Raw genomic sequence first — 18,077 nt, 5'->3', positions numbered from 1 at the left:
AGACTGCTCACTTGAGGGAATGATATTAAAGGCAAAACTGAAATACTTTGGCCACATAATGAGAAGACAGGACACCGGGAGAAGATGCTGATGCTAGGGAGAGTGGAAGGCAAAAGGAAGAGGGGCTGACCAAGGGCAAGGTGGATGGATGATATTCTAGAGGTGACGGACTCATCCCTGGGGGAGCTGGGGGTGTTGACGACCGACAGGAAGCTCTGGCGTGGGCTGGTCCATGAAGTCATGAAAAGTCGGAAGCGACTGAACGAATAAACAACAAAGTTTATGTCTGAGTGTGTTGTATGAACCTGAGCAACTGGATTAACATGTGTCAACACAGCCACTACTTTATTTGATAAGAGTGCCAACTTTATTTATGATTTCTGTTCTACCACTGAATCTTTCCAACTTGACTATACAGTATTTATATACTGCCTCAACCTCAAAAACTCTGTGTGCTGAACCCAAACATTAAAATCCATTAAAATTCTAGAAATCATAATCATACAATTAGTGGCCTACCACTACAGAGAAGACTTGTCTTCTAACCCATACTCCTTTTACTTCCCAGGAGGATGGGATCTGGAGCAGACCCTCTCTAGCTGTCCAGACAGGATGGGCAGATTTGGGCAGAATCCTGTTTAGTAAGGTGATCCCTCACATATCCAGCCATCTTGCTGTATAGGTAATAACCAGCATTAGTCAACCAGCTTATATTGGTAGCTTCTAAGAAACTTTTATTTTTTCTTAAACTTCTCTAACTGTAATGCATGAAAGGGACTAGTATGCCCTTGAAGGAAACTTCTTTGGATTGGTCTTTCAGGTTGCAAAAAAATCATCACCAGTACAAAACTGCCTACTGAGTTCCCAGTAGGCAGTTCTCCTGAATGTCAGCAGCAGAGTACCCAAACTCATGTCCAGACAGAAATAGTGTCCAACTAAGAAACAGAAATTACTCTTTGTGAATAATGAATGGCACGTGAATTAGGCCATCCTGATGAATAGCAATCTCTGAGCCTTGGGTTCTAAAAGGTTTGGCTAAAATGTCTTCAGTTGGAAGAGCCGATTTCTGGAATTGTCTTCCATTTGGCAGTAGGTATTGATTATGCTGTTGCTTGATCTTAGATTTTTTTTTTTTTTGTTAATCTGGTACAATTCAGTGTTGTTAGTAGCTAGAGAGTCTCAGAGCAGGAATGCCATGAATGCAAACATGCAGTTGCTATGAATTAGTGAGGCCAGAATTTCGTAACACCATGACCCAGAGGGAGATGTGAGAAAAGGATGACACAGGAGAGATAACGAGTTCTGGAATTCACCCCCATCTTCATAATTACTAACAGCTGCTTGTAATAGCCACCATTCCTGAATTCCAATATTTAATCCTCATGTGTCATTTCACATCTCTGGGAGGCTTCACTAACTTCTGTCTGCCAAGGGGAGCCTGACATTTTGTCCCAAGCAAACTAGTTCCAAACTCTAAATATTCCTTTTAAACATTTATCCCTTTGGCATTGTAGAACTGATGATGGCTTTGTTACAAGCAATAAAGAGACTTGGAGAGTGATCTTAATGGGAAAATTCTACTTTTCAAGATGGAGTGAACAGCTTTATAATCCAGCAATTAATCCTACCATTTTTAAACTAAAAATCCTTAGAAGAAATTGCCCAATTGTATTTAAGATTTGATGGGGGGTGGGAGAGAATGGGGATTGCATTTAGGTTCTAAAATGTTTGAGATGGCCCAGATGTCTTCTCTATTTTTAAAAAAAATTATTTAAAAAGCCTGGTGTGCTTCAGGCAAAGTCAAGGCTTTTAAATGGTTAGAAATGTTTGACCCAGCACTTTCTGGAATAACCATGTGATCATATGCATTCATACCAGCAGGGCCCATGGCACTATTCTCCTGCAACTTTACTTCTGCTGTTTTTCAACTTTCCTTGGCCGCCTTCAGGCTCCTGTGATTTATATGACACTCAGCATCTATAAAAGAAATCCTAGTCTTTCATTCACCATCTCAGTCTAATTATTTGAAGCTGACAAGCAAGTGTTGCAGAGCAATACCATTTTATTATCTATTAATACATGACTGGAGATTTGATGCTTTTTGTTTTGTTTTGTCTTGGCTGAGTCCACGTTGTTTCAGGGGACATATATTGTTTATGGGTGCACTCCAGTTATATTCATGTCAGTGAGTTATTTAAAGCAACATGTATTGTGAACTTTCTCTTCGGGACTAATATTAATCTTTTCTAAAGTAAAGGAGTTCCCTATCTATCGCTCATTGTAAAATACGGCTGCTCCTAATTTTGCTAAATCCATCTGCACAGGGGTTGGCTGGCAAAGAGAATGATAATGAATACAGAGAGAAAGGAATTTTCTCAAATAAGCAGCTCTGGAGGTTTGACTTCAACCACTTCTTTCTAAAATAGAAGCGTCTAGGAATACAGAATAGAAGGAGAGGAATCCAGAACTGACTTGGCTTTCACACCTTTTGTAGGAGTGATTTTGTGGAGTCCTTGGTGCTTTCTGAGCTTGGTTGTTTGCTTGCAGACAAGGTAACAGTGCTAGTAAGTGTGAGGTTTGCTCCCTGTTTGTATACAGTAGCCTGCCACTGTTGTGGGTTGTGGTTTCCTCCTTATGGTACTGTTTTCTGCTTGATTGTTTGTCTGGTGTTAATTCCTGCTTATCTGGGTGTTGGCTGCTGGAGAGGATTTTCTCTCCATTTTTATTTAGCCTTTTTTTTCTTCTGCCTTGATTCCAGCCAGCGGTGTTCCTTGAGTGGTGATGACTTGAACAGGCAATGGCTGAGCCCCAGTCCTGTGTATCACCCCACCATTTATCACACCAAGGGCCTTCTTTATTACCTCAAGAGCCAAGGACGAGTTCCAGTGGTGAGTCACTGCCATTTTTACTTTTGCCTTTGGAACATCCAGGATGGTGGCCATGATCATGCAATTGAAGTTCCACTCTGTTGCACATACTGTACATGTAAAAAGGGGTGGGGCTTCAATCATGGGATTGTGGCTGCCTTGATTTTTTTTGTCCCCCTCCCTGAAGACAGCCCTGTTTACCTTCTTCCAAGTTTTCCTCCCTCTTAACTGCTGAATGCACATTGAGTTTTACATCATGTATTTTGTTTAGCTTCAGCCTTAGTGTGATGTGTAATCATACCAGTGAATAAACCATGTTTTTTTTAAAGCAGTAGATAATCATTTGAAACCATGGCTTTGGGGTAACTGACTGCAGCTGTGGCTTATTTCTGATATGCTAATTAGGACATGGGATTTGCAATTTCCTGGCTTATGCTTGGTTTGTTTTTTCATCCTCTCTGAGCCTCTGACCAACCTGCCAAGAAACATCAGATAAAAAGGCTGGAAAACAAAGCAGGAGTTGGCCAACCAGACCATAATTACTTTTCTTGTCTGCAAGACTAACTCTGATTTGTTTCAGGCTTATTCAAGAAACTGTGGTTAATATAAGTAACTATGCTTAATTCTAGTCTATTGTAAAATATTTCCTGTTTGCTTTTTTCCTAATATGCACATTTCTTTACACACAATTTATCTAATCTAATTAAATATATGTGCACTTTTCTGAAATAGATTTTTTTGCATTTTGTATCCATCTTTTTAAAGTTCTGAACCACATTACAACACTGGGAGTATAGCTAATTTCAGCATATAACTGCAATCAAGTTCTTATATCAAACTGGGTCTCATTTTCTTAGAAATGCTTATTAGGGTGTTGCGAGACATTCCTACCACTGTTGTAAAGAGTTTGGAGGGCATGATAATTTCCCAGAGAAGAATTCTGTTTTCTGAAAGCTTGGCTCCACTTACAGACTAAAGTACTGTAAACAGCTAGACCAGAGTGTCCATGAATAAGCTTAATCTTGAAAGCTACGTTCATTGGGACTGAGAAGTAGCAAATACTCAACAAAGATATGTACCAAATAAAGTCTTTGCTAACTAGAATCCAGAATGACCTAGAGAGTTGTGTATTTTTACCCAGAGGCCAGTGCAAGCAATCAGCAAACTTTGCTTTAGACTTGGCTATTGATCCTTCTGTTTCACTCTTTCTCAGCCTTCAGAACTTGACAAGGTATAGGAGAACTGGATTTTCCTTGTCTTTGAAGAGTTCATTGATTTTACTTAATACATGTTCAACCTCTCCCTCCCTCTCTGCTTTCTCCTTGCTTTGGAAGTAAACTTCCCCTCGCCCCCCGCCCACACTAAAGACTTGCTAAGTAAAGTTCACCAATACCAAATATTATGGTGAAGTACAGGAATGAAGTTATGAAACCCTTTTGATATTCAGAGGAGGAGCAGCCAAAAAACAAAACCTCTACCCTTCATAAGGCAAATTACGACTGGAAGTAGATTAGAATGTGGGTAAAACACTTGATTTGTTTGGACTCTGACTGGGCAAGTCTACCAAGGTAATGGAAATTAATTATTGTGTGGTTAGCCAGAACAAGTTTGAATCTGTAACTCCTGAAGAAGTGGGCAGGGTTCTCAAGTTTATTAATCTGGCTGACATTTTAATAGATCCATATTCCTCTTGGCTGGTGAAGGCTGTCTGGGAGGTTACATCCTTTGAAGGAGGGAATGGGTCTGTCCACTTTGAAGGAAGCAGTGGCATTTGTCCTCAGGAGGCCATTGTTGGCAGTGGCAGCTGTAGCAGGAGGGCTTTTGCACAAGTTAGTCTTATGTGCCAATTGTGCCCAGTTCTGGACTTGGAGGCCCTCCTCATAGTCATGCTTTGATCCCTTTGTATGTGGACTATTGTTTAATACATGGTACATACGGCTGCTGTTGAAGACCACCCAGAAGCTGCAGCGGTCCAGAATGTGGTAGCATGAGCAGTTATTGGAATGCCATATTTTGCCCGCGTAATACCTCTGCTTTGTGAGCTGCCAATTGGCTTCTGGGCACAATTCAAGGTGTTCAATATCATCTATGAAGCTCTTCACGGCATAGCAACTGGTTATTTGAAGGGCCATCTGTCTCTTTTGGTCTTTGCCCTTCCTGTATGATTGTACAGAGTTGGCATGCTTCAGATCTCATCACTTGAAAAATGCCACTTGATGTGACTCAGGAAGTGAGTTTCCTTTATTGCAGCACCTGCCTCCTGGAACAACGTTCCCCCAGAGTTTAGAAAGGCCCCTCCCAGATCTTGTTTAAATAAGCCTTGAAAGCCTGGCTCTTTCTCCAAGCCTTGTGGGTAGAGTGTGTGGCAGGCCCCATTTGGGAATATGTCTTCTTGAGGGTTATGATTTTACTGCACTTTCGGGATGTTTATTCTTTTTTGCTGTTTATAATATTTCTAACTTTTACATATTGTACACTATTCATTGTTGTTGTGGAGTTGGCCAGCCTTAGAAATTTGATAGATCAATCAATAAATAAACCCAAGATAAGATGAACTTTTCAGCTAGTAACATGAAACAATTATAAAAAGGCTTGCTCCACAGTATATTTGGTAGAAAAAGCATGTGCCTGATTCAGAGAAGAGGTTCGAGGCTTTGCTGGCTTCCGCAGTAATTCTGACTACACTTGAGTAACAGCCTACAATTAGATATGCTATAAAATGATTTGGACTACTCTTGACTACTTTTTAGCTGGGATGCATGGCACTGACAAGAGAATGGCTTGCCAGACATATTGGGGGGCCATCCAATCTATGTTTTCTTTCAAATAGCGACAATGAATTGTCCAAATTTGGGAAATGACCACGGAAGTGTCTACGGACAAACGCCAGCTCTTCAGCTTTGAAACGGAGATGAGCACCACCCCCTAGAGTCACACATGACTGGACTTAATGTCAAGGGAAACCTTTACCTATACACATATATGTGTTGGGATCCCTTTTTATGTAGCCTTTTTGGTGTGAGATCCTATTCCCCATGATGTGATTCTCTAGAGTTCACATTAACAATGTGTTCAACTCCTGTGTGATTTAACAGATCACTGATACCTGGTCTCTTAGTTTCACACTGGGTGGGAAAACACCCACAGAATCAACCCTCCCTTTTGGTTAAAATTATTTAGATGCAGATCACAAACCATGTCAGACCGGATTTTTGGGAAGTGATTTGTGCATCACTGTGGTTTTACTAAATAGTTGATTGTTCTCTACTGCACTAATCATTCTGTCAAATCCTGCTAGTACTGGGAGATGCCCAAATCTCTCTGTTTCAGTTTTTTCTGTTTATTTTTGCAGATATTAGGATTGATTGATTGGTGATTATTTTTAAAGCACAGTATGAATATTGTATGTTTTTTGTATTCATTTCTTCAAATGTAAACATTTTTCTCTGAACTTTTGCCTAATGTTCAGCTTTTTTTTTTTTTTTTGCAATTTCCTCTAATGTAAAGAATAGATAGATAGGCAGATAGACCATTTTTGTTCAGTATTATTATTAATAATATTGCAAAATTTGGAGAAGTATGTATTTTGAGGGATAGCTAAGTTTTATTTCAGATATTGATTTGAAACTGTACAGTAAGTCAGATTTACAATGAATGTATTATTTTCTCTCCCTTTGCTAGCTGGGAAAGATAGAAAGCAAGTTCCTGGGATCAAGTGAAGCAATGGTGGGGAGTTAGAGATTAATTAGACTTCTGATTTTCCTTATATAGTATTTCCCTTTCCTTTTGGGGATGTTAGTTTAAAGACACCCAATTTCTGTCTGTAACAGAGATTACAAATCCTGGAGGGAAGATGTGGGAAGTTATGTATGTCTGATGGGTATTGACTTCCTATCTCAGCAAAACTGGACAATAGATTGTTCTTCAAAAGCCTGGGTCAATATTAGCCCCATGTGTGAATAAACCCCAGTTTTTCACTGTGATGAGACTCAATAACTGCTTATAAAGGCAATCTAAATTTGGTGTAGGAAAAGGACAAGTCCATCGCCTATGCATGTAATAACAGAAGCTGGGCAGATGGATTAGATTAGGAGATGACTTGGGGAGAAAGACAACAGTTAACTGGGAAGGTAAGTCATGTTCTGCTCTTTGTTCCGCTGAGATCTACACAATGAAATAATAGTGTACAAGAATATTTTCACCTAATTGCTTGCCTCAAATGGATATGCACTGCCTCAAATTGGTATATTGTGTGCTACGATTGTAAAGAAAAGCAAGAGGTATTTAATTGCTTTGTAAACTGCAGGTTTTGATTCTTGCAAGATGGATAACAGGAAATGTTTGGACGCAAAAAAGCCTGTTAATGCTCAGTATGTTGTCCCAGAACTGGTCTTTAAAACTAGAGTACAGGTAGACTCTTTAATCTGGGTCAAGAGGGATTTAGTTTTCCTGGGGATTCTGTGAATGGTGAATGAGAATGAGAGTGGGATGCTTGAGTGCCTAGCATTAATTTGGATCTATAGTTGAGGTAAGCCCTCTGTTATCAGGGTTAATCTGTTGTTATTCTGGGTCTATTAATAAAGCAGAGCAGTGCACCCCCACAACTTATTTAAAAATTATCCAAGTTGCCTTATCTAGAAGCAGTAGAGCATCATTGGTAACCAAAATGCTTATACTGGGTTTGGCAATGAGCAGCTGTAAGAACATATGATGTCATTGTTAGAGCCTATAACTGTGTATTCATATTACTACTTTGATTAGATTTATGCCCAACCTTTGCTTACAAAACTCAAGGAGGTGTGCAGGGTATTCCCCTTCTCTAATTATTTCTCCAAATACCCATGAGGTATGTTAGGGTGAGATTCAAAATCACCCTTCGTCTTCTATGTCTGAATTTGGATGAAATTGGGTTCTCCTGGTCTTAATCCAGATCCTAATTACCACACCTATTGATGGCACCTTATCCCATCCAAAGACAACCACACTCAGTGGCTTAATTCTTCACGTGAAAGGATATAGAAGCAAGATAGAACTCTATAAGCATCTGATGAATACAGGCCAAGAAAGTGTAGTCCCTAACTCTTATTAGGAATCAACTACTTGGCATAAAGTGGTCCTTACAAAACCCTAGATCCCCTTTGGAGTCATTTGTGATACATTGCCAATCCCCATCAAAATTGGTTCTCTTAGATTCCATGTGTATTTGCCTGGAAGTAATGCTCAGATATCTCAAACTTTAACTTCTTCTGACTCTAGGATAGCAGTATCTTAGCAACTACTTAACCCAGTCCTGTGAGACTTCAACATTTAGTTGGTTTCTTCTTTTTCCATCCCCAGGTGTTTTGTGATTACCATGGCCACTCCCAGAGAAAGAATGTCTTTCTATATGGATGCAGCATAAAGGAGACTCTCTGGCAGGGAGGATGTACAGTAGACACATCCAAGGTCACCGAGAACGTTGGCTATCGGGTGAGGCATACTTCTTACAGCATATTCATCTGCACAGATACTCCAGATTAAATTGCCTTGCTCATCTCTGGATTAATCTTTCAATCTTTATTTCCCAAAGAAAAATGAGATGATGAGCAGCAACAGAACCAGAGTCAATGGAGAGCATGGAGTAGTAGGGAAAAGATAGAAAGGAACCCAGATTTGTAGAACACAGAAGTATAACTTGGGGGTGTGGAGCAAGAGTCACTAACTGCTTTGAGGCTGTTAGGGCCCCCACCCCAAAATGGATGGGACCAAGTTGAACAAATGGGTAGATCTGGGGCAAAAACTCCATTTGTTTTATTTTAAATAAAAATGTAGAAATGCAGTCAAATAAGATTATCGATTATCTGATATTTAGTCTTATTATTTTTCTATGTTCTAGTGATGATCATGTTTTTCTTATTCTTTGCATCTGTTGTCTTGCCATCGCCCCCCCCCCCCCAAATGTAGCATAGTTAAAATGATTACTCCCTACTAAAATCCTTTCTTACATTAAAATCCAACCAAGTACTACTTTGGGGAATTCTTTGGAGAATGCACCCAGTTCTTTCAGGTCTGAGGACCTTGTAAAGAAGTTAAATGTTTTAACCTATGAAGGCAAACAAAGATAAATCAGATGAATACAAACCAAATAATAGTGACTTGAACTCAGTCACTAGAAAATGTGTGTTGATTGGAAAAGACAAAAAGGAAAACCACATTTGGGTTTGATAGAAGGACTGCTTGAGCTGGGTCTGCCTATTGCATCCCTCAGGTTGGCATAGTTGACTAGAATGATGGATCTTGAACAAATGCACTTCTATTAAGAACTGAGGATGTGCTGCAACATTTTATTGCAACTCCCAGCTAGAGAGATATTGTTCAGCTCAGTCTGATAAGCCACATGCCCTAAAAAGCGGAAATAGTCAAATGTTAAACCGGGGAGATTCAAGCTGAAAGTGAAACGCCAAAGGATGATTACAGAAAGTTTTATTTTACAACCTATTTGTCAGGCAAATTGGAGACTGTCTGTCATGTCAGTCCCTCGGAGCAACTCAGAAAAAGAGGCAAGGGCATTGCAAATCTATAAATAGGTCAGTACATTGATGCATTAATACTATTTTTCAGATAACAGTTCTCAGAATTCAAGGGATTTCCTTGTCAATTGGACCAGGAAAATAGGGATTGCATATTTCTCTGTGTAAGTGACATGATGAAGAACACAAGTGGAGTCTTGTTGGTTAAGATTGTGTGTCTAGCTCAGCCCTGGGAAACATGACCTTTTTGGAAAATATATTCTGTCATAGCCCATAACTGTCATATTCCTGTTCAGCAAAGTTTTAAACCCCTCTTTTCCCCAATTTTATTGCTTTTGCAAAACCAAACCAAACAAAAAAACCAAACAAAACCCCCTCCAAAAGGCAGTAATAATATGAAATTGAAAACAAAAGTAACTCAAGGCAAAACTGACAGCAAATAATAATTAAAAAGAAAAAACAAACCAACAAACCAGGGGAGAGTACTAATTGGGAATGTGTGCGCTTGAGCGATACAAACTTTTCAAACATCTGCATTTAATTTTTCTGTCCAAACATTGGTTTGGAAAAAAACCCATTTTTTAAATTAATTTATTAAAAAAACACACACACAATAAAACAACTCATTAAAAAGTTATTCAAATACATGAGATTATCAGATTAAATATTTGACAGAGTATTTTACAGTTCTGAAGAATCCTACCCTTACTATCTGTTTTACTAATAATGCCAGTTATCAGAGAAATCTTTTGGTCTGCATATCCTTAAGATGCATAATATATCTTATTTTATTTTATGTGTTATTTTATTTTATGTGTTAATTTTTCCATAGATATCATATCCTTATTTAAGCATGTATTTAAGTGTTGTTAGTATAGTTGTCTGCAGATTTGTGGAACCTCTTTTAGAAGCTGTCGAAGGTGGTGGCATTTTGGTATTTCGTGTTTCTTATGAAGGGTATGAATGTTAACTTTTTGTCCACTGCCTTTCATAAGGAATTGTTCAATTCTTTCCACTGGATGGCTCCAGACTCTAGTAATATGTGTAGGAGAGGATCCGTCATCCACTCTCATTGTTTTCCTATCCCTCAGTGTGGCCTAATCCAATGGTAGAGTCCTAAAAGCGCAGAATTGACTATATCAGTTCAGGGTCCAGGTTAGGAGTTGTGTTTCAGTTGAATTTTGGGAAATCAGAGAATGCTGGTAAATTCATTTAAAGAATCATGATGCCTCCTTCCAGGAATTTAGGTGCATGGCTTGAATCAACAGCTGATGACCCAAAAGCAAAATGCTCTTATTGGTAGTCTGTTATGTAGCCTATTTTCTTACACAGGGATGGGCAAGGATGTGATCCTTCAGATATTGCTGAAATATGCACACTGAAGTGACAAGCAGCATCATAAAGGACGCTGGAGTTGTGATTCAGCAACATAGAGAAGGTCCCTGTCCTTGAATCCTTGAACTGTGTTCCCCACTATGATATAAATTACACTGTCCATTCCTTTGCCCACAATAATGGGCAATGTATGATTCTCCAAATGTTGCTAGATTACAAGTGTTATTATTGTCATACTGGCAGGAACAAATGAAAATCCAAATCTTGACCCTGAAGTACAGCATCAAAGCAGAACAGGGTTTTTGTTAGCCCTTCAAGGTAGTCCAGACAAGAAGCACAATGATCAATACTAGCTCTGTCTTTATTGTAACATTACATTGACAGAATCTTTCAATTCTGAAAGTATTTCTCCCTTTTTTTCCTTCTAGCCTCCAGAAAACTAGGGAGGGTCCCTTCTGAAATAATTCCCATGCTTTCCCCCCACCTGCAGAGTGAGCTGCCTCTTATCAGTCCATTGCCTAAGCTTAACTCCCTCTGCTTCTGTGGACTGAGATACCTTTTGCATGACAGTTCTCCAGTCCATGGCTCTTCCTCTGGTCTCCCAAGATCATTACAGTTTCTGAAAAGTTAGCAGTTTTTAACCTTTTGGATAAAGTCCTCTTCATTATCAGATAATACTACTGGCATCTATTACAGAAATGGAGAGCTTAACTCAAGATTTGAACACACACCTTGCCTGAAGAAGAACTTGGGTTCAATTGTTAGCATCTTCTATTAAAGGTTCTCAGGTAATAGGGCTAGGGAGGACTCCGACATCAGTCTGCTGTTGGTTAGAGTAGAGAAGCATTATGCTAAACCCTGCTGAGCAATATCCTGCTCCTCCATTTTCTGCATGCTTACTTACCTCCCCGACCAGTGTAATGGTTGCCTGTTCTAAAACACTATCAGACTCATGAGCAGGAATTCAAAGATATCTGATTTATTAAAGAATAGTGTGCAGGATCACAAAGAAAGCTGAGAATGATGAAAGTGTGCCAAATACAAACTAAGAACCCTCGGTGCAAATGAAATCCCTCCCCCCGTAGAATCTTCTCAAGTTCACAATCCCAGGTGCTCCTAACAGTTTCTGATGGTCTGTGGGAAAAGTCCTTGAACAGAGAACATAACCCAAACACATTCCATTGTAATGAATACAGATACAGAGCTTGGTACAAGGTTTCACAGCAGCTCCCTCCCAAACAGAAACGCGCATCAGCATGCCATGGCATGTGAAACGTTACGATGTATACTGTACATTGAAACAGTGAACATGACAAGCAGCTTTTCATTCTCAGGTCTCCTGAAATGGGGCAGGTAGAAGTTGCTGAAACCATCTGGAGGACACCAAGTTGCTTAACCAAGGAATCATGTAAAAAAACTGTTGGCAGATTGCTGGGAAAGCCTTTGGCCCAGGAGAGATCAGAAAAGTCACACACCAGGCATTTCTATAAAAATAATTTATTTACAGAAAGCAAAACAAAAGCAAAACATATTTAAAGGACTTAGCTCTCATTGAGAGCAAGCCTGGCTGACTACATGCCGGCAGACAAGAGAAAGAGGAAGTGAAACAAGTCCGGGCAGGTTCCACCCCCCAGGCGATTGCCATCAAGCACGTGAAAGGAGACAATCAAATACAACCTCTTCATCCGGCCAAAATGATTAGGTACAATAGCAGTCTTAATCGTTAGTAGGAAAACATCAACAAAAACAATGACAAGAGAATATTTGAAGGAGACCCTTCAGAGATACATTCTTTCTCAAGGATGGAGAGAGGGCAAATCCTCCTTCCCAAACATTTCACACATTATTGTAAATGGGTCTTTTACTTTTCTTTTTCCCTTTTGGAAATGTACAATTAAAAGACAATTAATGAGAAAATAAACAGAGGGAATAGAATCATTAGCTTGAGACCCAGGAAACATGATTAGAACAAACAGAATATTAAATTTGTATTTGCTAATGTTTACAAATGAGTGCTACGTATGCCTATGTTCCATTCACCTACCAGAATTGTTCTTTAATTAACATAAAAGGTTGATTGGAAAGACAATTTCTGTTTTTTTAAGGAGCTGAAGTGAACTGGGCAATCTGTGTATAGTTTTCCATTGTTTAAGTTGGATTGAGCAAAACTAAAACAGTGTGCACAGCTTTTTACCAAGGAATCATATGCAGAATTTGCTTGGGTTTTTGGCATGACTGTTGTATAAACCATAGTGTATGGTTTAACATTTTGTGAAAACATAACCTATAGTGCAAATGGAAGCGAAGTGGCAACCATAAATGGTAGATCAGCTGCTCTCTGTTACAGTGGTTGAAGCTTAAGCAACTAGGTTGTGCTAATGTGCTTATGATTCTTTTGCTATTCTTTTCTGTACCCTTCTTCTACATATTCAAATTTTCCTTGAGTTTATAACCAAATGCTGCCAATAAAAGCAATCCATAGCTTAGCGCAATGTGTGAATTTATAATGATACCCCATTGTAACTGAGTAGTAAATTATAGAGCCAATGCTAAGATCCAGCATCATGTGTCAGAACATTCTGTATCATCTGGAGTTTCCAAGTAAATCTAACAGTCTTTGAAGAGAGATATCCCAAGAATTTAAAGCAGTCAAGCTACAACCAAAACTTGCCATCCACCAATTTTATTTCTTGATGTCTTCTGTTATCTGCAAACATCAGCAGGTGCCCATGCTCACCTCCCTGATGGGGAAAATTTTTCTTGCTGATTTCAGGAGATTTAGCTGCTGCTAATGACACAAGCAAGCCAACTTTTCTTTATTTGCACTCCCGTGGAAACCTACCCAGAATTTTAAAAATTAAAAATGTGATGGGGATAATTTAAGATCATCAAGAAAAAAAAATCACCCTTCATTGAACATCTTTTGATTTCTGAAATTGGGTTATAACCCTTAACTGATTGGTGGCCAAATGCATAAAGAGATCAGGGGCATTACTGGAAAGGTGCCACATTTTTAGTCTGTAAAACATTGTTTGCCCTTCCCTACACCTCAAAGTAACACTGGATGAGGTTACCAACCTCTCAAGAGATTTCAAGCCATTTTTGTGCCATTTTGTGTACAAGGGTCTATGTGCAAAGTCATTCAGTGGCACATGGGGTCTGAAAAAGTTGCCACCATTTATTTTCAGGATTTCCTAATGATGCCTGTGTTGTGACTAAGCTAGGAACAATTTCCAAAAGTCCTCCTTGATTTTTCAAGTTTCTCATCCCATGCAGAAGACGTTTCTTTCTGATTTCTTTGGGCAGTGTTTTTGAGCCTGCTGGAAGTGGTAGATAATGCTACCACTGAAAATATCCTGGCTGCTCATCCTTTCTAGCCTGAAAAGGTCCATGGTAAACATTATCCCCTGATACTGTCCTTTGAATGAAAGCCTGCAGAAATTAAGACTGCCAAAGAAAGAATTGTACAATGAAAATTCAGAAATGCACCTTTTCAACCACATTATTACTCAGTAAATACAAAGACATCATGCTCCACTCATGAGAACTTCCCCTTGGTTTTCAAAAGCAAATTCTCTGTTTCATAACACTGAATGGAAACTGATGCGGAAAAATGCAAGTTAAATAAGTTGGCATGATGTTGAAGATAGCATTGCAGACTAGCTGGAGGATGCATTTCAGTTCTTGATGCTTTCCCAATAAACATGTCTTAGAGGGCAATCCAAGACAGGGAGAAGCCCGTTTATGCAACCCTGATTTGCCTTGAAGGCATTCCCTCCCAAAGATTTATTAATTTTGTCTATTCGTGTGACAATTTTGTATCTGTGTGATGAGGAGACTAATTTCCATAATGTAATACAGACTGTGAACGTGAGGCAACCTAGAGAAGCTGAATGTCAAGCATCCCTTTAAAAAACATCTGTTTGCTGCTGCCATTTTAAAACTGTCAGAATTGCTCCTGGATCTATCCATGATTTTCTGAAGCAGAAAACTGCCATTTTTCTTTTCTTTTCACATTGTTCAATAATATTGGTAGAAAATTCCATGAAACTTCCTGGACCATCAAAAAGGGGATCAGAAACAGAGCTGTCAGTGAAAAGAATTACCTTCATTTATGGGAATCAGAGGTAGTGTTATTTGCTTAGGTAAAAATGAAAGGTACTATATATATTCTCCAAATGGATTTATCAGACCAGTTTCTTTGAACGTGGCTAAATTTTGTTATACTGTCTGTAAAATTAGGGAGACTTTGATTGCCCACTGATGATCCCACCATTAATATTATCATATTTTGTTTTATTTTAATGCATTTTATCCATATTTGTATCAATTTGTATCTTATTTGTAATTCTGGTCTGCGACTATAATAAAACATTGATTGAAACCTGTCCTGACTTAGAGCGAAGTACCACGCTGAGACAGTGAGTTGGTCTCTAGTGTTTATTGAAAGCTCTAGTAGTAAGAAATCCTGCCAAACTGAAAGAGTGTGGGAAACCCACACAGATAAACCCAAAACTCAAGGCGGGTCTGCCCTGAGTTTCTTTGAATGACAGTTCAAAGCCTCTAAACTATGCATGCGTTTTCCCCCCTGGATAGGGGCCTCCTCCTGCTCACCATCGGTACTCATGACAAAACCAGTTTCTAGCCTTTTTGTCATGGGCATCTCCCATCTCATGCTAAAAGCATTATCAACAGCCAGATTAACCACAGCTTGAAGAAAAATCCATTGTACTTGAAAAGTCCAAGAATGTCCAGGCTGTCTGGATGTGTCTGTATGCCCAACTGCTCTAAGAATTTTGTTGATTGTGAACCAGTGCTGAAGCAACACCACTGCACAGTTTTCATATTTCATCTCCTCCAAACTCTAGGTTTTGTCTTGTATAATAGATGGCCTTTTGGCTTCTCGCTATGGCTTGCATTGCAGACATTTTTGTCTTTTGAACCTTTTCTATCAGTTCTGACCTCTCTATACAGTATGATGGATTAAAAATTGTTACTCTGCAGCCTGGATATAATATCATCCAAATGTAGCATGGAATTCCATCAATCTGTTATACATAATGTATTGTCTTCTATTTGTTTCTAATTTGCTGCCCATGCAGATTTTGAAGGTATTGGTGACTGCTATTTCATATTGTTTGTATTGTTAAAAAAATTCTGGTTACCTGCCTGACATCTTTCTAATTAAACAAAAAACAAAACAACCTAATCTTTTCATTCTGATATTCAAGAGATCTTTGTCTCCTATGTTTCACTTTCATTTTTTCTTTTTATGTGTTATTTTCATTCAATGTACTTCTTCTAATTATCTGCATTACTATATTATTAACAGCACATTTTAAGTGTCTATAGATATAAAAAATGTATTCTCTCTCTCTCTAATCCCGTAACCTCAGGGGTTCAATATTCAGTTGAATAGAAAGGTGGAATATCAATAAACCAAACAAATAAATTCTTATCTGTCAAACAAGACCTAGGGCTAAGGGACAAAGGTTCACCTAAGGCTACTCCAGTCCATCCAATGAGATGTGAATCTGTACTATCCCAATTCACTGCTTACTTCATTAGCATGTATATGTCAGTCAGGATGGCTTAAAAATAATCACATTCCCCTAGGATTCAGTTTAACTCAGTTTCCCCCCCAATTTCTCAATTTAGCCTACAATTCTGGGATCTCCTTGCAGTTTCTCATTCAAGTTCTAAGCAAGTCCAGTCTGAGTCCAGCAAAGTTGGCTAGTTATTCCTGGGTAGCTTGTTCCGTTTAAAATCAACCAGATTTTTTTTTAAGGACAAAATTCAGAAACAATTGCCAAAATAAAGAACAATAAAATAAAATCTAATAACAAACACATTTATGTAACAGTGCGATCATCTGATACATTGCAGACTCTGCCGAAGATCTTGGATAAAGTGGCTCCTGCATTTCTCATGAGTAGCTGCAGCTTCTTGGTGGAGAAGTCACGTGACTCCACGGCCCGAGTGGTGGTTTGGCGGGAAATAGGAGTGCTGCGGAGCTACACCATGGAAAGCACGTACTCTGGATGTAGCCATGGACTCTATAAGGTAGTGTAACTTTGGCTTAGCAAACACACTTTGTTTGAATAGTATGGGGCTGCGGGATTCTTCCAAAGACAAAACAGCAACACTTTAGTTTAGCACCAAGGACAGCACCATTATTTGGCTGAAGGGCTTGCTTCTATAATTTGTCCAATACATAGCATGTTCCAAGGTACTGCAGCTCACCTTCTCCTCATTTCCATTGCTTCAGGGTGCATGAATAAATGTATTTATTTATGCATTTGCTAACATATTTGTGAGCCATCTTTTCGCTGAGAACCTCACAAAACAATATGCACGAATTATTTTAAATGTTGGCTAACTCAAAAAGCAAACAACGGAAAAAAAAAAAACTGGGAGGCCAATGTGTCATATTCAATTAGCAACTACTGGGAAGGAATATCTGCTCTTTCAAGGGCTGAGCATGAAGGAGCCTGGGGCTGCTTGCAAAAATAGCAATAACTTCATTGCATCATACATCACCACCTCAGGAGCAGACCAAAGCACAGTAGAAGACTGTCCCATTAATGCAGTGTTTCTCAACCTCAGCGACTGTAAGATGTGCGGACTTCAGCTCCCAGAATTCTCCAGCTGGCTTAAAGTTGCCGAGGTTGAGAAACCCTGCATTAATTACGTATTTCCATTACAATGCATTACATGGGGTAAGTGGAGGAACATAAAAGGTGCAATCCATTTTTGTAGCTTTGTTGGCCCTGTATGAAATAGATTTAGAAATGTTTTCAAGTTCTATTTCCAAATATACAGTATATTATTTGTGCTTTCCAGTAACAGAGTTAATGTTATATTGAAATTGGATGAAAAATATCATGGAGAAAGAGTCAGGATAATTTTTAGGTGTGAATTTGTCTTTCATCCTTCTTTGTGGTACTTACAGGTGTTGATTAAAAAATGCTTCTCCTTCTGACTGTTCGTCCCAATGCATGAGGAATTACATAATTGTCATGGTGATGTCATAGCACCAGATAGCTAGCCAAATTTGTATGGTGACAATACCAAAGGCATACCCATTCTTTAGAATTCTCTTATTGGGAATGGGGGAAAATGAAATCCACTGTTCATGGCCAAGGCAACTAAGCTGACATGTCCTTTCCTTGTTGCATTGCATTGGCAATAACATTCCCTCCCTCCTTTTTTCATTTTCAAAAGTTTGATCTAGTTTATTTTCTTTTCTGCTTTATCTAGAGAAAGCCCAATACAGTTTAGGATTACACCATCCAAAGCGAAACCAACGACACACAGTAATTGTGGCTAAAGATAGAAAAAATAACATTTTCATTAGCATTGCCAG

The 18,077-nt window shown here is 38.9% G+C and overlaps 1 protein-coding gene across 1 annotated transcript in view; it reads left to right on the top strand.

Annotated features, from left to right (window-relative positions):
• The window catches only part of AGBL1 (AGBL carboxypeptidase 1), a 336,673-nt gene that overhangs the window by 153,377 nt on the left and 165,219 nt on the right, over nucleotides 1-18,077 (top strand). The window contains exons 19-21 of the mRNA XM_063314373.1: nucleotides 2,759-2,888; nucleotides 8,205-8,336; nucleotides 16,598-16,774. Coding sequence (XP_063170443.1) covers nucleotides 2,759-2,888; nucleotides 8,205-8,336; nucleotides 16,598-16,774 — 439 coding nt within the window. The remainder of the gene's footprint in view (nucleotides 1-2,758; nucleotides 2,889-8,204; nucleotides 8,337-16,597; nucleotides 16,775-18,077) is intronic.

Source organism: Candoia aspera, chromosome 13 (genome assembly GCF_035149785.1).
Source record: "Candoia aspera isolate rCanAsp1 chromosome 13, rCanAsp1.hap2, whole genome shotgun sequence".
NCBI classification, from domain to species: domain Eukaryota; kingdom Metazoa; phylum Chordata; class Lepidosauria; order Squamata; family Boidae; genus Candoia; species Candoia aspera.
This window is presented reverse-complemented; position numbering and strand designations above follow the sequence as displayed.